At 33.0% G+C, this 22,439-nt stretch overlaps 2 protein-coding genes across 2 annotated transcripts; both read right to left on the bottom strand.

Moving 5' to 3' along the window:
• Nucleotides 1-2,671: 2,671 nt before the first annotated feature.
• Nucleotides 2,672-5,821, bottom strand: LOC127701840 (uncharacterized). The gene is made up of 2 exons (XM_052205812.1): nt 5,777-5,821; nt 2,672-4,120 (listed from the first exon to the last, which is right to left on the bottom strand). The coding sequence occupies exon 2, from the start codon at nt 4,085-4,087 to the stop codon at nt 2,813-2,815; it is 1,275 nt and encodes a 424-aa protein (XP_052061772.1). The 5' UTR covers nt 4,088-4,120; nt 5,777-5,821; the 3' UTR covers nt 2,672-2,812.
• A 608-nt stretch (nt 5,822-6,429) lies between these two features.
• On the bottom strand, nt 6,430-21,752 carry LOC127701843 (galactoside alpha-(1,2)-fucosyltransferase 2-like). Its single transcript, XM_052205816.1, has 2 exons — nt 21,675-21,752; nt 6,430-9,523 (listed from the first exon to the last, which is right to left on the bottom strand). Exon 2 carries the CDS (start codon nt 9,510-9,512, stop codon nt 8,376-8,378), a length of 1,137 nt encoding a protein of 378 aa, XP_052061776.1. The 5' UTR covers nt 9,513-9,523; nt 21,675-21,752; the 3' UTR covers nt 6,430-8,375.
• Nucleotides 21,753-22,439: the final 687 nt, after the last annotated feature.

The following is a 22,439-nucleotide window of genomic DNA, read 5'->3' as shown; positions in this document are numbered from 1 at the left end:
TTGGTATGGTCTGTTATACTGTGCTGTATTTTTTGTGATTCTTCTTGAGTCGAGTGTTGGTGGATGATATGGTTTGTTGTACTGTGCTGTATTTTTTGTGACTCTTCTTGAGTCGAGGGTTGGTGATTGGTATGATCTGTTATACTGTGCTGTATTTTTTGTGATTCTTCTTGAGTCGAGTGTTGGTGATTGATATGGTCTGTTGTACTGTGCTGTATTTTTTGTGATTCTTGATGAGTCGAGTGTTGGTAGATGATATGGTCTGTTGTACTGTGCTGTTTTTTTAAGTGACTCTTCTTGAGTCGAGTGTTGGTGGATGATATGGTCTGTTATACTGTGCTGTATTTTTAGTGATATTTAATGAGTCGAGTATTGGTGGATGATATGGTTTGTTGTACTGTGCTGTATTTTTTGTGATTCTTGATGATTCGAGTGTTGGTGGATGATATGGTTTGTTGTACTGTGCTGCATTTTTGGTGATTCTTCTTGAGTAGAGTATTGGTGATTGATATTGGTTGTTATACTGTGCTGTATTTTTAGTGATATTTGATGAGTCGAGTATTGGTGGATAATATGGTTTGTTGTGCTGTGCTGCATTTTTGGTGATTCGTCTTGAGTAGAGTATTGGTGATTGATATGGTTTGTTATACTGTGCTGATTTGTTTGCGATTCTTGATGATTCGAGTGTTAGTGATTGATATGGTTTGTTATACTGTGCTGTATTTTTTTTTGGTTCTTGAGGATTCGAGTGTTGGTGATTGATATGGTTTGTTATACTGTGTTATATGTTTTGTGATTCTTGATGATTCGAGTGTTGATGATTGATATGGTTCGTTATACTGTGCTGCATTTTTGGTGATTCTTCTTGATAAGAGTATTGGTGATTGATATGGTTTGTTGTACTGTGCTGTATTTTTTGTGATTCTTGATGAGTCGATTATTGGTGGATGATATGGTTTGTTATACTGTGCTGTATTTTTAGTGTTATTTGATGAGTTGAGTGTTGGTTGTTGGTATGGTTTGTTATACTGTGCTGTATTTTTAGTGATATTTGATGAGTCGAGTGTTGGTTGTTGGTATGGTTTGTTATACTGTGCTGTATTTTTTGTGATTCTTGATGTGTCGAGTGTTGGTTGTTGGTATGGTTTGTTGTACTGTGCTGTATTTTTTGTGATTCTTGATGAGTTGGGTGTTGGTTGATGATATGGTCTGTTTTAACTATGCTTTATTTTTAGTGGTTCTTATTTAGTATGCATTTATGTAGATTTTACTATGGATTGACCCTTTATATTGGTAGTATTAACTATCACCATAAAGGTCAAGTAAAAATCTATATACGTTTTTAACCCTTTGAACTATTTCTATTCAAATAGTACAAACTTTTTTTAAGATGGAAATTCTTTTGGATCGAAGCGCTCTTGGTCAAGACAAATATTTGAACACACTATTATAAATTGACGTAAAAGACGAAGAAAACTGTATTAGGAACCTCCTTAAAATGTGTGGCATAAATGGCCAACATGTGGTAGATTAATTTGAATTGAAGCCCCATGAAATAATTAGGTCTTTCCACCTTTCCGTGGAAAGACCTATTGGTTTTCTTCTGATTATTTTTTTGTTCTTCCGCCTAATTTTTTTCTTGCGGTGTATTTTTGTTTCAAAAGATGTCGCTTAGTTTTTTGGTATATGATATCATACAGTTTATACGCTTTTGAAACTGACCCTGTTTAACCGAACACTTTTCTTTGTAAGAGTTATCTCCCCAAACACTGTTTTTCTTGTTATGAGATCTCCTCCACAACCGTAAAAGAAAACGACAAATTTATTTTTCCAAATTGCTCGTTATATCCTCAGGATGTTAGGTTTTATTTTGACCGAAGCCGTATAGAGATTCCATATGAGAGTTATTTCCCCTTTTGTATTTGATATAAGTGAAATGTATTTTTAACTGGAAAACCATAAGTGATAGAGGCCTAGGGTCTTTTGATATGAGGTCCTTGGTCCAAAAAAATGAAAATGAGGTCAAGGTCAAAGGTCAAGGTCATGTTCAAATTTTTTTGATTTTGGCTTGTTATCTCTTATTTTTAGAAATCATATAAGATATCGACAAAATATTTTCACAAAATTGTTAGTTGCGACATGTCGTAACACGTAAATTTTAGTTGAAAGGGTACGTAGACATTTGATGCGAGTTTTCCCCCTTTTATATCTAATGTTAGTCGTATGGTAATAGAACTCATTAACAATATAAAGTAGAGGCCTAGAGTCTTTTGATTTGTGGTCCTTGGTTTATGACCTTGAACTTGAGCTCAAGGTCATAGGTAAATTTAACGTTCTAGATTTTGACCTTCGCTTTTACCTCATATGTATACATGATAAAGCCAAGGGACTTTTTGCATTAAGTTGCAAGCAATGTGACATTGAAAAAGTCAACCGGAAGTGACCTTTTGTAAACCGGAAGTAGCTATTTTTTGTACTAAGTTAATGTAAAAGTATATAGAACCATATATTTTTGGAATCAGTGTCAAGTAAACTATCAAATAATACCGGAAGTAACATCTTTTAAACCGGAAGTAAAAAATTATCTCCCTTATTTATATCTTTTTGTATAAAAAATATATATTTTTGGAATCAGCGTACAATAAGCTGTCATTTGACGCGGAAATTGACATTTAAAAAGAAAATTTTAATATTTTCATATCAAAATAGATCCTTACTGGTGGAAAGACCTTCAATTGTTCTCTGAACAATTGGTTTTTAATTTTCTTTATAATCTTTTTCACATCTTCAGTTTCTTCTACGCTGGAACAAGTTAGTTCTGTTTACATACATTTTGTATGATATCTCGTAATTGCGTTAATTCTAGAAAACAGAGACGACACTTATAATTAGGATTGGGTGTAAGTAATCGTTGTTCGACTGGTTCATTGTTTTCTTCATTGTTCTTTGGTTTGATATAAATGTGTTTAATGGGAACTGACGATCTAGTAGTTTTAATTTTAGACATTGTAAACATGCTTTGTTCCCGTCTTTCACGTTCTTTACGTTGTTTTTCTGCATTTTTTCTTTCCTTCTCAATAAAATCTCTGAATACCTGCTGTCGCATACAGTATTCAGGATATAGAGTTCTTTCTATAAGCACAATTTCTTTTTTCCCGTAAGTATGTGTCATATAAAGTGGCAAGCAATTGAGATTTCCACTCGCGAAATAGATGGGACCGAATGCTGACTGCAAAAGGTTTTCGTTGTATAAATGATCACTCGAATTAGAATTCATTTTACCACTTTCCCATGAACCCAAGTCAACAGTTTGGTGAACTGCCGTAATTCCAACTGAGGCATCTATGGCAGTGTGACTATTTTCAATAGCATTTATCAAAAGCCAGTTGTCAATTTTGTGTTTTCCCACAACAACATCCGGTATCCCTCCCCAGGGATAATTGAAATCTGTTATAAAATAGTCTTGTCCTGAGGGCGGGTGTTTTTTAGAGTCTTCTTTTATCTGTAGTATTTTATCATACGAGGAAATATCTTTTGAGGTAATATTTTCAATGTCAAAGCGGCATCCTGATATGAATATAACGTTTTCATTTGGAATAGCTTGTCTTTGCTTGTCAATTAAATTTAGAGAGCTTCTCAAGTCAGATGTAAAGAGAATATCAGCATTTGCATAACCAATGTACTTGGATTGGTATTTCCGATGTATGACTGAAAAGAAATGACGTAAAATAGGCGTTCCGTCTGAAGAAGAATGCTCAATCGCGAAAACTTTCCATCCGTTTCTTATAAAAGTTTCTCTTACATTTTTGAATTCGTCACTTAGAAAAAGCACGGGTAATATATCGGAACCTAGTGTTCTCCAGTTATGCATGGTGTTATTATGCACGATATTTCGCCTTTCGGAAGGCACTAAGGTTGTACATAGGACAAGAAACCAGGTACTGCCTTCCATTGTTGTTTCTGTCTGCTGTGGTTTGTACAAATGTTTGATTACAATACCAAAATTAAGCAAAGCAATTAACAGCAATACTATCCACAAGATTTTGTATATAAACCGAACTATGCGTACAATAACTCGTACAAACATTATGGAGACATATGTTCATCTTTATTTCCAATCCTGCAAATATAATATAGAATTAATATGAATAAACGGATGTGTGGGGTATATATCAATGAGACAGCAAACCAACACAAATAACAGAATGACATTTATACTCGGAGGTGCGGTGGGGACGCTGAAGTAAGATGGTCACGCTAAAGTGCTATGGTATACGCCGAAGTGCGATGGTTCGTTCGCTGATGTGCGATATGGTCTTTTTGACGCATGATGGCTAGTTTAAAATCTACAGATGTGCAATTATTATGAAAATTAGATTCTACAGCCAAAATATCAATTAAATTCAATAAGGGTAATTGCCCCGAGCAAAATAAACCTGCAATAACGTATTCGATTAAAACTACCTTTATACCGCTTTTAAAGGGTAACATTATTTTCAAAAAGGATCGTGGTTAAAGCTGATATAACACCTGGAGAAGACGTTACTAAGTTGTAAAACTTACCTCTGATCCATTTGTCATTTTGAACAATAAAATATGTTTAAACTATAATAACACCTACGATACGTGGAAAATTGAGTGAAATTAGATTCAAATTCGATTTTATTTGTATACATGGTAAAGCTCTTCGGCCAAAATTTGCTTCAAAGATCTGTAGTGCTCAGAGTTTGCCCTTAAATTTATAATCCACGTAGTCAAGATTGCAATATTTTGAATAAATCGTCAATGCAAGAACAGATAAATTGGTTAGACAAATTGTCTAAGTGTTGCAGAACAGTGTCACAACCGACAAATGTCTAGGTCAGCACTAACAAATGTGCAGGCTAGTTGTCGAGGTCAGCACCGACAAATGTTAAGTCAAGTTGTCTAGGTCAGCATCGACAAGTGGAAAGATCAACACTGACAAGTGTTAAGGTACAATATCTAGGTCAACAATGACAAGCGGTCATGAACAGCATCTAGGTCAACACTTGCAAGTGTTAAGCCTACACCGACATATGTTAAGGCACATTATTTAGGTCAACACCAACAAGTGTTAAGGCACATTATTTAGATCAACACTTGAAAGTTTTAAGGTACCGTATCTAGGTCAACACTGACAAGCGATAAGGTACAATATCTAGGTCAACACCAACAAGTGTTAAGGCAACACCGGCAAAATGTTAAGGCACAGTGTCTTGGTCAACACTTACTAGTATTAAAGTACATTGTCTAGGTGTAACGACACTGTTTCAAAGTTTAACAAAAACAAATTAGCTACCATTGTTTACTAAACTTATTTAGAGAATTTCAGTGCACTTCGATTGATGATCTGATTTTGAAAATAATTTTTAACTCGTTTGAGTCATTTGGTTCTTTACTTAATACTACAGAATAGACAATGGAAACGGGGAATGTGTCAAAGAGACAACAAATCTACCAAAGACCAGAAAACTGCCCAAGGCCACCAATCGGTTTTCAACGCAGCGAAAAAAAAATCCGCACCCGGAGGCGGACTTCAGCATGCCCCTAAACAATAATGTATATTAGTTCAGTGAAATGAACGCCACACTAAGCTCCGAAACATACAAATGAGCCAAAAAAAAAACAACACACAAGACTAACGAGGCTAGTGGTTCATGACTTGAATTAAGCTGCTTGTATTTCAGTGAATAAAAAACGAAAATGAGAAAAAAAAAAAAAGATAAAGGAATTTCTGTTGTTATTATCTACTTACTTATACACAATGATGACATCCACTATAGCGGACTATTAATACAAATGTATAGTTTTATTGTTTTTAAATGACAAAATATTAACGGTATAAAAAGATATAATCTGCCACGGTCTGTTATAACGCATTTAAACATGATATTAAAACTTTATTTAAACAGGTGTATCAGAGGACAATATGATTATAAACATAAGATGGTACATAGCGAGACAGGATAACAGTATTTTAATAAAATGACAATTGCCTTCTGACAAAGTAAAATATTTTTGTTTAATCATTTCTGCATTTGTAAATACCAAATGTGACATGATTTTTAAATGATATTTAAACCCGCCACATTCTGATCATGCCTGTCCCAAGTAAGGAGTCGGTCATTCAGTAGCATGTCCTTTGTTGCAGTATTTCGTTTATATTTTTGTACATAAATCAAGTCAATAGTTTTCTTATTCGAATTGTTTTTAAATTTGTGATTTCGGGGATTTTCTATAGCTTACTAGGCGGTGTGGGTTTTGCGCATTGTTGAATACCGTACGGTGATCTATTGGTGCTAACTTCTACGTATTTTGGTGTCTGGTGGAGAGTTGTCTCATTGGCAATCATACAACATCTTCTTATCTTGGCATGGTATTCTTGTGATGAATGATTAAAGAGCAACATCATAAGTAAATTTAATATGTTAACAATGAATGCTGCATATTTTATGCAGATAGGAATAGACCTCAAGTCATCATATGAAACAGTAAATTTTGTACAAATGTTTAATTTTGTAATAAATATAAACAGTCGGTAGTAAACGCTTTGATCTAGTCCATTGATCTGACTCCTGGATACATTATCGACACTCTCACAACTATATATAATTAATTATACAAATTTTACTTTCCATGTTTTAACGCACGATTTACTTCATTGTAGTCAATACTCTTTCAAAAGAAATTGTGAATGCGGGGATTTATCTTAAATCTATACAGTACTATATTATATAAAAGCAAAATAGACAGGAAAAAAGGTCAGCGAATAAAACAGCAACAAATTACAATTTGTCAGACAGCTTGCAACCTTTTCCTGCTCGATTCGATCCTTAATTATATAAGTGTCTAATAACATTCCTTTAACATTTCAGTATATAAGATATAACAGCTTCATAGAAATCCACGACGAAAGTCTATATGTTTCAGAATTAAATAGTTTGTCATAGCTAGAGGGCAATCCATGACGGAGGCCTATATGTTTCAGAATTAAATAGATTGTCATAGCTAGAGGGCAACCCATGACGGAGCTCTGTATGTTTTAAAATTAAATAGTTTGTCATAGCTAGAGGTCAATCCATGACAGAGGCCTATATATGTTTCAGAATTAAATAGTTTGTCATAGCTAGAGGTCAATCCATGACAGAGGCCTATATGTTTCAGAATTAAATAGTTTGTCATAGCTATAGGACAATCCATGACGGAGGTCTGTATGTTTCAGGATTAAATAGTTTGTCATAGCTAGAGGACAATCCATGACGGAGGTCTGTATGTTTCAGAATTAAATAGTTTGTCATAGCTAGAGAGCAATCCATGACGGAGCTCTGTATGTTTCAGAATTAAAAAAATTGTACTTGATCTGAGTTTTGTGGTAATAAGTATTGTGTATAAGTCTCATAAGATTTGGTTGTGGCTAACTTAAGTTCGAGAACAGAAACGAAAAATTCAGCAAATTTTCCATTTGTAAATAGGCATAACTCAAGAACGGTAAAAGTGATACCACAAAATTCAAACTTGATTTGTATTTTATGGTTATAATCATTGTGTATAATTTTCATAACATTTTGTTGAGGCAAACTAATTTATAATTAAAAGTTATAGAACGGAAACGAAAAAAATCAGCAATTTTTATGTTTAGAAAGGGACATAACTCAAGAACGGTAAAATTGACGCCACCCAATTTCGAACTTGATCTGTATTTTGTGGTGTGGTAATAAGCAGTGTGTATAAGTTTCATAACATTTGGTTGAGGCAAACTAAAGTTAGAGAATGGAAACGAAAAATTCAGCAATTGTTATGTTTAGAAAGGGGCATGACTCAAGAACGGTAAAAGTGACGCCACCCAATTTGAAACTTGATCTGTATTTTATGGTAATAAGCATTGTGTATAAATTTCATAACATTTGGTTGAGGCAAACTAAAGTTAGAGAGCGGAAACGAAAATTCAGCAATTTTTATGTTTAGAAAGGGGCATAACTCAAGAACTGTAAAAGTGACGCCACCCAATTTGAAACTTGATCTGTATCTTATGGTAATAAGCAGTGTGTATAAGTTTCATAACATTTGGTTGAGGCAAACTAAAGTTAACGAACGGAAACCAAATTTGGGACGTACGGACGGACAAGGGTAAAACTTTATGCCTCCTCCGCTACGGCGGGGGCATAAAAAATTGTCACAGCTGGAGGATAACCATGACGGAGGTCTATATATTTCAGAAATTAATAGTGTGTTATAGCTAGAGGGCACTCAATGACGCAGTTCTATATGTGTTTCAGAATTAAATAGTTTGTTATAACTAGAGGACAATGCATGACGGAGGTCTGTATGTTTCAGATTCAAACAGCTTGTCATAGCTAGAGGGCAATCCATGACGGAGGTCTATATGTTTCAGAATTAAATACTTTGTCAAGTTCAGATCCTTTGACTGGATACTTTTTATAATAAATTGTTTTACCGCCTATCAACCATGCTACCCACCAGCCATAACTTCCAGTTGTAATAATAGAATGATTACAGTTTGTCATTATTGCCATATCAACTTCCGGGGAATTCTTCTGAAGAATGAATGCAGTGTTCTCTTTGGTAAAATGAGTCTTGCACCATGATATGTCATCCGAGGAAAAAATAAAGAAGGGATTTGAATAGTTTAACTGAAAACTTGCCATTGCATCATCAATATAACGTTTGTCTGCTGATGTGTATCCATATTTCGTCATAACAGAAGAGTGCACCATATCACCGCGACGCACATGTACAGCAATATAAGTACATGTGTTTGATATACCTTTTAAATTTAGAATTTCATGAAACTGATTAGAAGCCACATGCTGTATACTGTCTTTAAATTGTAATTCTTTTCTTATCTGTTCACTATTTTCAACAAAGTATTTCCAACTTTGAAAGTATCCATTGAGAGTCCAGTTGTATTGCCTGTCCAGATTAAATGCATTATTCTCAAATGTACAACCCTTTACTTCATTGTATCGTTTAACATTTGCTAATTGTTGACAGGAAATAGCAGATATCTTTAGAACTTTCTTTAAATGGCATCTTTCGTCAATAACTGGTATCATGTTATGGTGTTTGGCAATTCCATAAAGTGAAGCATATTCAAACAGTAAATTTCCTAGACGACCTTGAAATGCTATAGTTATGTAATTCTTCGCCAAATTCTCCTTTACAGGGAAATGAGTAGTAGTTACTATGCTATTTGTTAAGTTGCCAGGCATTAGGGATTTTTCTAAATATAGTTTATTCAGTAATTTTGTCGAAACAATTATTTTCCCTGTTGTAAGACTCTGGTCATTTGTCCGGAATGACTCAGGACTGGTGTTATTATCCGTTGTTGTGTGATGTCTGTACTGCCCAAATTGATTGATCTTTGGAAGTTTGTCTTTGATAACGCCGTACATGGTATTCCAGTCAATTAAGAAACTGTAAACAAATATGCAGACTCCAAACGTCAACATAAGTAATAAAACTTTCTTCATCCTAGCAGATCCTAAAAAATAACAAGAAATACATGATGAGTAATCAATAATGATACCTTTATTGTCATATAAACATATCTAGTTTGTGACAAAAACATAAACAAAACATAATATAGCAAAGAAATAACAATTCTATAATAAATGAACACATGGTAAACGATTATACGACTTCTGACCTCAGTTCAAATGCGTTTTATAAAGCTGCCAATATTTTCAACATGTTCCATGATAGAGGGGTTTAGCATTTCTTTAACTTTTGGCTCTTGGGTAAGATACATAAAATTATGAGAATGTAAACAATTTTCAAATAGATTATCCCTTAGATTTTTGTAAATTTTACATTCAAGGAGGAAGTGTTTTTCATCCTTCAGCAAGTGGCACAAATTCACATATTCTAATCAATAATAACACAAATCTCTTCAGCTGACAATATATGAATTATTTTTAAAAAATGTCGAATTTTTAAATTGCAAAATTGAATCAAAGTTACTTTTTACAAATAACCCTCTTCATAATCAAATCAAAACCAACAGTACTTATGGAACAACATATAAAAAGATGCAATCTTGATATTGTCATACAAGAATATATTGAAGCATTTTTTGATAGGTGGTGCAAAATTTTGTCTCTCCTGTTACTAAGTACCATGTTGAAAAGAAACTTTGGGTTATTTAGAAAAGGTTTCGATAAAATTTTAAGCTTGTTTTTTCATAGCCAATAAGACGGTTTTCAAGATTGAAAACTTCTATATATTTCATTCTGTGTATTGATAGATTATTTGTTAATTTTCCATGTTGTACTGAAAAATACTGCTAAAATTTGGTTTTCAAAGGTTATAAAAATAATCACCAGCAACGCAAGTCTAAGATAGTAATTCATAATGTTCAGCATTTGTTTTCTCTTAATTTCTAACAAGCCCAACATCAAGTAATTCACTCGCATGTTGGTATACTTTTGTCTTTCGTTTGTCGGTAACAGGAACGTACGTTAACGATATAGCGCCATATTTTAAAAGTTCTGTCCTGTTACCCTTTTTGTCTATCCTGTTTATACCGCTAGTTTTATTGCTTTTTTATATGCTGAATTACGAAGGCTAAGACGTTGTAACCTTTAAATGAGTGCAAACAACCAAACATTCCATTATGTGTAAAACTATATGTAATTATAAACTTTTAAAGACGTTTCTGTCAAGAATTGTCGATCCTGTTACTGTAACCATAGTAACCATAGTAACAAGATAGACAAATTTCTTCATTTATGAATGCTTTTGTGAAATAACTACTCCCTTTGATAAAGTGACAACGTTTTTATGTTGTGATTTTAGTTTCCAACACGTAATTGCACTTTTTACAAGTATAATATTGATGTAATTATTAAATATGCTGGTAACAGCATAGACATGACAAAAGGGTACCCACTATTTTTTTCACTAAATGTCTTGAATTTTCTTTTCTCTACACTGTTATGCAAGAAACATGCTGTGTTCAATTTTTAGGATGCTTTGTGCTTTTGAAATCATCACTGAATAGTTCCATATTTATAGGGGGCAAACAATTTAACGGCTGATTTAGTAGCGGTAACAGGATAGACATGTACTTCATGTACGACGATTGAATTTAAATTGCAGAAAACATGTTACATAGAATAATAAAAAAAGCTGTGATTTTTCGTAACAGTTATTATCAACATTCTAAAATAATTCCTTTTGCAGATAGCAAGGCAATCAGAAAATAGGAAAAAAAATCATTTGAAATGTGTTACCCAACACTGTACGCACATAAATTACGCAAAAATCTGATTTAAATATATTTTAATTTTATCAAAATAGATCTAAATCGTGATTATTATTGATGTTCCTTATCATAAATCCCACAAACTTTCATTTAAACACTTATACAACTGCAATTTCCTTTAAAGATAATTTTTTTTAGCATAGGTGTACTGAAAATTCAACATTTTTTGAAAATGACCCATGATACCAACACGAAGACAAATATTAGTGGGTGCCTCTTTTTATTTACACCTTTTAAATTCTTCTTTGTACAAATTTTGTTGTTAAATATCTTGAAAAGAATAAGGAATTTGAAAAAATCTGCCTTTCAAGATATATCTAAAATCAATGTTAATATGTTTAAAAATACTTGCTAAGTTGGAGATAAATCTCTCTAAAATATTTTCAATGGAATAATTTAGGATTAAATGCCATATGTTCCTGTATTTGTACACTATTTTTCAATGAAAGCGACGAGTTGGACAATGTACTCACGGGCCACCGCGCAGTTGCAATTTATCCTATGCACATCGAACTGATTCCTTACAGAGCTCATCATTATATCTTTTCTACTTTGATGTTGTCCCTGTGACGGAAAAGAACTAATAATGGTATCAAATATAAATGGTCGATAAATGATTGATTGATTGATAGATGCCTAAACTCCATCAGACTCAGTAATTATAAAATGATTAATCAAACGATAACATGCTATTGTACAATACGAAGGGCCGTTCGGGTCATAATTCATTTTTTTACACGTACGCTAGAGGTACGCGTAACAACGCGCAACAGGTCGTTCACGTATACTAGAGGTACACGTAACACTTTGTTCACGTACCCTAGAGGTACACGTAACACTTTGTGCACGTACCCTAGAGGTACATGTAACAGTTTGTTCACGTTCCTAGAGTTGCGCGTAACAGTTTTTTCACGCACCATGGAGGTACGTGTAACTGTTTGTTCACGTACCCTGGAGGTACGCGTAACTGTTTGTTCTAGCAGCTAACTGCAACAGAAAACCTGTCATTCCTTTCCCTGAATAATGGATTATCTGTGTCAACATCACTTCATTATCCAATCAAATTCCGTCTAACATTCACAGAATAATATAGGGTGGAGTATACGAATAAATAACCTTGATATGACTGATGATATTACAGGGGCGTAGCTGTCGTTACGCACTTTATGTCTTCGTGTTGGTATATGGGTCATTTTCAAAAAATGTTGACTGTCCCTCTTTTAGGCACGTGCCTACACATAATTTGTTCACAAATTTTTTTTTTATTAAAAAAAATGATAAACAACGTTATCTGTAGATGCACGCCAGTGAAGTCGTCAAAACTCTTTAATTATCGAATGTCATGTGTACACTTGTCTATCATCCTTAGTGAATAGAGTATTGGATAGAATTGTAGGTCATTATATTCCCCCTTATATAGAAATTATAAACTAGAACTTTGGTTCAGATCATTTCACTTCTATCAACAAATACTTGAATGAACCTCAACTTAGATACATGATTTTTTTTAATTAGTTGCTGTTGGCTTACAACTAGCTTTCCACTTGGTCTTCATCCGATCTATAATAAAAGCCTTGCCAAAGTTGGTCGTCCGTTTGGCTGTGCAGGATGTATAATTACGCATTCACGTCCAGGGGCGTAACTAGGTATCCAATACACTGTAGGCACAAATTGCGGCAGGGGGTCTGGGGCCGCTCAAGGCCCCCAGCAGGTCCAGGGCAAAGCCCCCACCCCCGGACGGAAAACGGTTTCAGCATTTTAGTTGCAAAATTTTGTGTACAAAATAACATGAAAACTAGTCATTTTATCATGATAATATACATGAACATTTTTTCGAAGAAATGATAATATTATAATATACATAATTTTACAATTACATCTGACTGATGAATTTAAACCGGCAGTACAATCGGAAATATATATCAAAAATATTTACAATACGCATTGCCCAGCGTGGATCAGCGTAGTCCTTTATTAAGCAACACAACCTGTTTAGTATTTTCATATCTATTCCTTTCTGATTGAAGATAATTGATATTTACGTCAATTGATAGTACATATTGATGATCCTACATTTAAAAAGAAACCATCACCGTCACCTGGCTACACAAACACATACACACACAGTCGATGCCTCATGCAGAAGTTCTGTTCTGTTCATACTATCGAACAAAATTCAAGAGATACATATTTCCTTATATCCTGTACTGTAAAATCCCTACCTGCTTGGGAATTTGAATAAATATGGTCATTACACGTAGGTAGATCTGAGAGTACTCGAAGATACTGAAAGCTAGTTGATTGATTGATTGATTGCTAAACGTCCAGTGGCAAATAGTTCATGCATGTTCAGGACAAAAACAAATTTACAATAAATACAACAGGTAGCTAGGTCCTGTAATAGGGGTCGTCCAGGACGAAGGTCTGGAAATTTGGAAACGCCATGCATTGGAAAATGAGGGTTTATTGGATAGGAACACAAATGTTGCCTTTCAGTAGACCACATACGAACCCCTCAAAGAGTTGTTGCAAGTTTCTTAACGTGCAGAGAGCGTGGAATTCTCTTTACACTAGGCATCGGATTTAACGTCCCCATATTCTGACCAAATGACGTAGACGTTAGAAACTACAGGTCAAAAATAATCAATTTACCGGGCATGGGCTCGATAATATGTAGCTTCGTTTCGTGTGTATTTTAGTCTAGACGCCATCTAATTAACTATCGAGTTGACCTCCGAATACCTCCGATGGCCATATAAGCAATATAAATAGACAATAATGGTGCATTTACTTGACATATCAACGATATAAGGATGAGGCTTAGAAACGGGAAAATGTGAGGCTCTGCCGAGCTTTTTCCCGGTTTCGGGCCGAATCCTTATATCATTGATATGTCAGGTCAATGCACTATTATTGTCTTTATACTGCAATCTAGAAAAAGCATTTTCAATTGTTGTTTAATGTGTTAATGTTATTTATTTGATTTAAATATTGGGAAACGCTCCCTTTACAAAAGGCCTCATATCTGAGGCGGAGAAATATACAACACAATGAAATGTACATTACCTGTTGAAACCCGCGATCGATGGTGAACGAATTCGTTTGAGAATTGACTAAATAATCAACAATAAGCATAAAATATAATGATTTATAGGTTTCAAACAAAAAATATTAACAAGTGAAATATGTTGTAAAAGAGATAAGTTTGAGTCGTTCCACGCATCCTTGTATACATTGAAAACAAGAACAAGTTGAAGAGGTCGTATGAATAATTGAATATAGTTTCGGCAACTTCTATTTAAATATTCATGAGGAAAAGTGATATCGCGTCAGTGACTGTATACGACATAGAAATATACAGTCAGCATTTTGACTGCTCAAATAGAACGAGTGCAGTATAAACATAAATATAGATATAAATAGAAACTGGACTCGTGCAATTGGATTTTTTCTAGGTCTGTTTAACTTCATATTATAGATTAAAAATATATGTTAATCATCGTTTTTACCTGTATAAGAATGATTTTTTTGTGGATCGAATCAGTCACTCAAATGATTTGCCTTTGTTTCACTTTCAATGTTGACATTCTTTTCCTTTAGGCTTTAAACGACTCAGCACGCACGATTCATGCGTTATCCATCTCTAGCTAAGGGATTAAATTGAAGTTCACATGAATACGGATTCAATGAGGTCGAATTATTCACTTGCAAGTGAATAATTCATAATCAATGTTTCTTTGCTTATTTTGACAAAATTGAACCATACTGGCTGCTAAAAGCGATATATTATTTCACTATTTCTCTTTCATTAATGATTGAACAAAATAAATCATATTTTATATTTTTTATATATTTCGTAGCTAGTGCCCCTTTAAACTTACTTCAATTTGTGGAGTTTAAAAATTAAATTTTGAACAAACGACTGCTTCTTCGTATTTGTACATCTCTGGCTTTCAAATGCTTAAGGGATTGAGCATTCTTGATGAAGGTAAATCCACAAAAGCGCTACGACCACACGAAATCGTCGTCTTTTTTTTTTGGTTTCGTTTACAGTTCATTGAAGAAAAGGTCATGGTTGTTATTAAGAATTTATTGAAATTTTTGAAAGGTTTATGTTTTCATCTGACATAAGCATGGTGACAAAATAGTTAGTTATTAAGACTCTCTAAAGAATACAAAATGTACATGCGAAGTAGGAAAATGGTTACATATTTTTTTCCAGCCCGGGTATGTAATGAGGGAAATCATAAAGCACTAACACTTGAATGTTATGTTGATAAGCGCAAATGTCCTGTTGAAAAAAAAACGCTAATGTTCTAAAACCTAAAGCGCAAATGTCTATTTAAAAAAGCGCAAATGTCCTATAAAATACGCAAACGTCCTGCGCAGAAAGAAATAATAACTTCATTCAATTGAACTGCTTAAGATTACATAGCATTGACCAGTCCATATCATAAACCCCAAGTGATAGGTGTAATTGACAGGGAGAAAAAGACAAGATTTTTTTAAAAACACGGATGTTTTATTGAAAATTTAGTGTCTCGTAAGTCTATAAAGGCTGGGTATTGATCTTTGTTTCAACTGTTTTGTGTATTGAACATGTATATTTACTTGTAAGATCAATATGTGACACTTTAATAAAGTAATCATTATATTATCTGATTTTATCATAGCAAAGTAATTTATGCTAAATAAACTATTCTGATGGTGTGTTCACGTTTCTCCAACATTTGATATTTTTGTATACAAAAAGTAAATAATTTCTTGGGAAATTTACCTGTGTAATTTTTTTTGAATCATTGTTAGAAAAAGTCAAAATTCGAAAAAATATAATATTAATTTCATCGAAGAACACTAGTATACAAAACAGTGGTTACATGTAACAATGAAATCATTTTACAATCGTATAAAATCATCAACAATATAAGCATTGATGGACAAATATACGCTAAAAAATCTAGAAAGTATGCACAGGAAAAAATCTGTAAATTGTGGACACATTAACTGCTATTATTAAACAAAAAAATAAAATCTTTGAATTAAGCATACAAGTTTGATTAATAAAGAAAAGTGCACACGCTGATATGTCTTGCCTGCTTTACTTATTATGATTTAATTTATGTTAAAAGTCTGTAATATGGCGAGATGAACCCGTTTCACTTTACAATCATACCATACACCAAACATAGTTTACCAATTGCTTTAAGATAGTATCTGAGAAACCTTTATTGAGTGTAGTGGAAAAGAGAGTCTCTCAATGCAATGCTGGCGAATGCTCGTTGGGCGAAATAACGGGTTGATGTCTCAAAGTCAGTAAAGAATGTCTGTGGTCCTAGTTAGAGTTGATGTTGTTGTACAGTTTTCAGGATGTTGAAAAAGCAGCCGTATGTCTGGTCACTTTTATTGGGTAGTAGACTAAATACGAGTAGGTACATAACTCCATCGATCATTGTGTGTATTGCATACAAAAGAGTTGAACAAACTGGGAAATGTACCCTCCAAACGAGTTGTATTAGTCCACTTTATTTAATATAACGGCCACTGATTTATCAATTCGTTTACAAGATTGTGAAATTTCACAACTTGCAGATGACGGTGCTATATTACTGAAATCAGGTTCATGCATTAAGTTTTTACAGACAAAAATACAACAAGACCATATACATGATATGGTATATGTAAATGGCGCTCATCGTGGTTTTTTTTTAATTTATCTAAGTAAAAACTGTAGCTATGATAGTTACTAGAAGGAGACACGTAAATACAGCTTAGAAATTTTTATATATTGAAAAAAGTTAATAAAAACATTAAGGATTGATTTTTGACAGGAACATAACTTTGGTAAGCATATTCAAAATTTACAAACTAAGTGAATGAAATTACTTACAGGAACGAGATGGGGCGCACGCAGCCATTAACTTAAAAACAAATATTTATCTTTGATTGGATAGAAAATGATTTATATAATAAACCAGTTTCACATAAGCGACTTATCAACCCTGATCTCAAATCATATGAGCGTTTTAGTTTAAATCCCGCGATAAATAGACAATAATAGTGCATTGACGACATATCAACGATATAAGATGAGGCTTAGAAACGGGGAAATGCGAGGCTCTGCCGAGCATTCCCCCGTTTCGGGCCGAATCCTTATATCGTTGATATGTCAAGTCAATACACTATTATTGTCTTTATACTGCAATCTAGAAAAAAACACATTTTCAATTGTTGTTTATTGTGTTATTGTTATTTATTTGATTTTAATATTTGGAAAAAATCCCCCTTTAAAAAGGCCTCATATTTGCCGGAGAAATATACAACACAATGAAATGGACATTACCTGTTGAAACAAATCGATGGTGAACGAATTCGTTTGAGTATGGACTAAAATATCACCAATAAGCATAAAACATAATGACTTATAGGTTTTACAGCTCTTCTATAGAAGCATGCAAAGCAAACCTTTGATCAACTTGCTTGCTATGTTTGCTTGGATGTTTGCAAACAATAGGTAGGCGGAGTTTCAGTCTGTTTTATATATACTGGGATTTGATTGGACAATAAAAATTGACATGCAATGAAGTAAATGTTTATTGTCCAATCAAATTCTATTATATAGTAAACAGACTGAAACAGACTTCCTACCTTTTGTTTACAAACATCCAAACAAACATAGCAAGCAAGTTGATCAAAGGTTTGCTTTGCATGCTGAATTAATTTCTGAATTATAGTCATATTTTTTACCTTTTATTTTTACCTGTAAAATTTTATAAAAGATACTGTATTCTGCTATTAAATCAAGGAAAATGTGCAAAAATAATTTATATTTGATTTAGTTTATAGCAGGAAAATGTATTGAATTTGACAAATAGACAAAAATATTTATTATTTGTACAATTTATCAACAAATAGTTTTAATTCTTGGTATATTCAGGAAAAAAGTAAAAACTAAAGATAAGAATAAATGTCATTTAAATTTCTTTTTATTCATTCAACTTATTTTTTTTTTATAATTTTAATAAAAACACTGTTCTGAAATTTAATATAAAAAAAATCTAATCAATTCTAACAAATAGAATATAAATGCATCTGTTCAGTAGTCGCTTTTTATAGAACCACTACTACACAGAAGGACCCCGCACTACCAATCACCTGGAAATATGGCATAAAATAATTTAGAAGCGACTCCAACATGCCCATCCCAACATCTTCGAAATCATTGAGTTACTAAAGAAGACCCAGGCCCTAACAGAATGTTATATTATCCAGTATGCAGGCGGAGGAGCACACCAACCAAAAAGACGAAAATACAGAAAAATAGACACCAGACTCAAACTGCTGAAAGACAGATACCAAAAAAAGACTCGGGGATTAGTGTAATAGACTACTCTGACGTAGCAACCCATCTTCTCCATTTGAACTGAACAACTTAGTGAAATATTGTAATTTGTGACTTTGTGAATATAATAATTTGTGAATTTTGATTGTATTTATTTTCCCATCATTATACATATAGTGCCCCATATTACCTATTTTACCCTAGTGCTTTATTCATTTCCTTTAGTATCCAAAGCATTTATAAACTTGATTCATATATTATATAAATTATGTTTGCAATAAAGGAGAACTTATATTGGTGTATTTAAATCATTAAAATCAGTAAAAAATTATTGAATTATTAAGATACCTTTATAACTGCACGTCATTGTTTTGTACATGTATGTTAAATGAATCGATTGAAATGATATTAAGTTATTGAGAGAAATTTTTTTTGATTTATTTATTATTTTTCTATACAAATGAAAATGGAATTACAAAATAAAAAATACCTGAATACATAGAATGATAAACTATATACCTAAGTTGGAACAGTGTATACAATTGTATGCTCATTAAACCTTTTGTCATTTTTGTTTTCTTTACTAATAGATAATTGGTATGATTAAATGTGGGCAAACCAGGAGTAAACCGTTTGACACTTGTTGGATAAACGTGAGTTGGATTTTTCAAATGTTGGAAAACCGTGATTTAACCATTCTGATTAGTCCAGTGGCATTTTCATAAATGTGTTTTTAAGTGAACCACGTATAGCAAACATCGAATTCCTTCACAAAATCTTATTACACAAGACGATTGACAATGGAGTTACCCAAACACTAACACCTTTGTATAAAAAAAATTAGAAGCTGGTAGATGGTATAACACCAACAGACAAAACAGAAACTGTACTCTGTGTAGAAAAAATTAAATCGGGGATGAATTTCACTTTATCTTGGAATGTCCATTTTTTTTTACAGGAGAGAAAAATTAACATATAAAAATATAGTTACACATATCTTAAAGTATAAATTATTGATGTCATCAATAAAGAAAGCAAAGCTCATATTAAACTTGGCAAATTTATCAAAATCATAAATATATCTGTGTGTACTCCAGGCTTCATCTAGTGTGAAGCCACCCTTATTATTGTTGATAAAATGTCTTGTACTAATTGTATTTTATTAGATATTGTACATATTGTACATATGTATTTCTCTATGCCGGATACCTTGTCAATAATGATGGTTTATTGAGAATAGATACCAGATTTCACCGGGGGTCTGCTGGTTGACGAAAATTCTATTCACCGACAAAAATAATCTGAAATACCAATAAAACAATGATTCCTATAGAATGAAGTTTATAAGGAAACCATATAAGTAACAAGTTATTACAGTGGCGTATGCCTAGTAAAGCCGACACAGGGGTCATATATATATATATAATATATACAAGTCTAAATTGAAAACAACGTTCAAACCTATGATTGCGTTGGATAAAAACCGCAATTTTTATACGTGTGCATGCAAAAACAAATTTCTTGTTAGAGGGGTCTAAATACAGCACAAACAACATTTTCCAACAGACCAAAAAAGTGAAAAAGTATATTTTAACAAAACGCATTTGACTTACAGGTCGAACAACAAATGTTCTTAAACCCTGCTGACTGCCATTGGCGATTGCCAAATAAACGGATCACAAGGTGTAATAAATGGATCTTAATTAAAAATTTAATACCAAACAGAAAACAATAAACTTGCGGCAAAGATGGTATACCGCAAACAAAGGTGCAAAGAGTTTTGTACACCATATCCGTATTTCGACAATTAATGTCTCTTCAGTGATGTTAGGAATCGAAACAGTATTTGGAAGGCCAAGTAATTTACCTCAATTTAGGATAGACTCTCGAATTTTGAGGAGTCAAATAAGGATGAACGGATCATATAAACCCGAAGGCAAATATAATACAAGCCCAAACGAAAAAATATAAACAAGTCTAAATTGAAAACAACGTTCAAACCTATGATTGCGTTGGATAAAAACCGCAATTTTTATACGTGTGCATGCAAAAACAAATTTCTTGTTAGAGGGGTCTAAATACAGCACAAACAACATTTTCCAACAGACCAAAAAAGTAAAAAAGTATATTTTAACAAAACGCATTTGACTTACAGGTCGAACAACAAATGTTCTTAAACCTGCTGACTGCCATTGGCGATTGCCCAATAAACGGATCACAAGGTGTAATAAATGGATCTTAATTAAAAATAATATATATATGTATATGAACAAGTCTAAATTGAAAACAACGTTCAAACCTATGATTGCGTTGGATAAAAACCGCAATTTTTATACGTGTGCATACAAATCAAATTTCTTGGTAGAGGGGTCTAAATACAGCACAAACAACATTTTCCAAAAGACCAAAAGAGTGAAAAAGTATATTTTAACAAAACGCATTTGACAAGCAGGTCGAGCAACGGATGTTCTTAAACTCATGTAAACAGAATGTATTTTCAGCCTTGTATCACCATCACTGGTGATCCGATGGATAAAATCTGTCGTAGAGTTGTCAGTGGTTCAGACGTACTTATAATATAACTATTTCTGTGACTGCATCCTACATTAATATGTAAAATCCTCTACTGGATAGATAATTCAGCTGATCTGCAATATTCCATCTTCATGCCTTATATATCATGTACTGCGTTACGACGCTAGATAAACATTGACGAGGAAAGGTAACATCCGGCCACCGAAAGCTTAATTTTTGTCGAGCCTAGGTGGTCGAGTGGACTAGCGCGTCGGGCATAGTTCAAGGCGATTTGGTGGCACGATATCTCAGTGGCATGAGTTCGAAGAACAAAAAATTTGCTTCCGCAAATTTACAGATCTAACATTGTTGGGCTGTTATATATATTTATATATAAGTCTAAATTGAAATCAACGTTCAAACCTATGATTGCGGTGGATAAAAACCGCAATTTTTATACGTGTGCATGCAAAACAAATTTCTATACATATATATAAAATTAGAAAGTATACAAACCTGCCGTCTTTTAAAATGTCTCACATTGTGTATAAACAAACAAAATTTCACCAGGTACACACACTATAATTGTATGTAAATGGAGGCTTTGTGGTTATCTTGTTATCTGAATCTATTTATAGAACAACTGTAAATTCTCTACGATAGTCACACCATAGATGTATAAACGTAAATTTCAGTACAAACTGTGCGGTGAAGTACCAGAGCACCTAATAAAATATGACATATCTACCAGTTTAAAAATTTCAAGTTGTATTCTATATCATTTTACAACAAAGCATTTGCTACAAATAAAGAGGATGAAAATAATATAGACTCAACTGCAAAAGAACGCACCGCCTCCATTAGTTTCTTTGAAGTAATTAACTGTTTTTATTGCATATTACTTTTTTTAAAAGTCATTGAAATGAGTTAAAATTTTGACGCAACGTTTTTCAAGTCTTAAACACCAAATTCTGTAAAAATGAGAATTTTCTTAACTAAAAATAAACCACATTTTTCAAGTTTTACCAAAAAGCTAAAAAAAAAAAATGTTGCCAAATTTATGAAAGCTAAAGTCGTGTGTAACTTTTCACCAGAAAGCAACGAAAATAAATTTGGTTTTCAGTTTCATAATCCAGTTCTTGTCTAATGACAAATCTGGAATTGATTTATCTCAGACTTTTGAATTTTTACATTTGAGGTCTTCATTTGTCGCCACTAAATTGAAAATTTCTCTGTACGCTCTGAATTAATTTGAAGGTTAAAATATAATATATTTCTACA

Source organism: Mytilus californianus, unplaced genomic scaffold (assembly GCF_021869535.1).
Source record: "Mytilus californianus isolate M0D057914Y unplaced genomic scaffold, xbMytCali1.0.p SCAF_5, whole genome shotgun sequence".
NCBI classification, from domain to species: Eukaryota; Metazoa; Mollusca; class Bivalvia; order Mytilida; family Mytilidae; genus Mytilus; species Mytilus californianus.
This window is presented reverse-complemented; position numbering and strand designations above follow the sequence as displayed.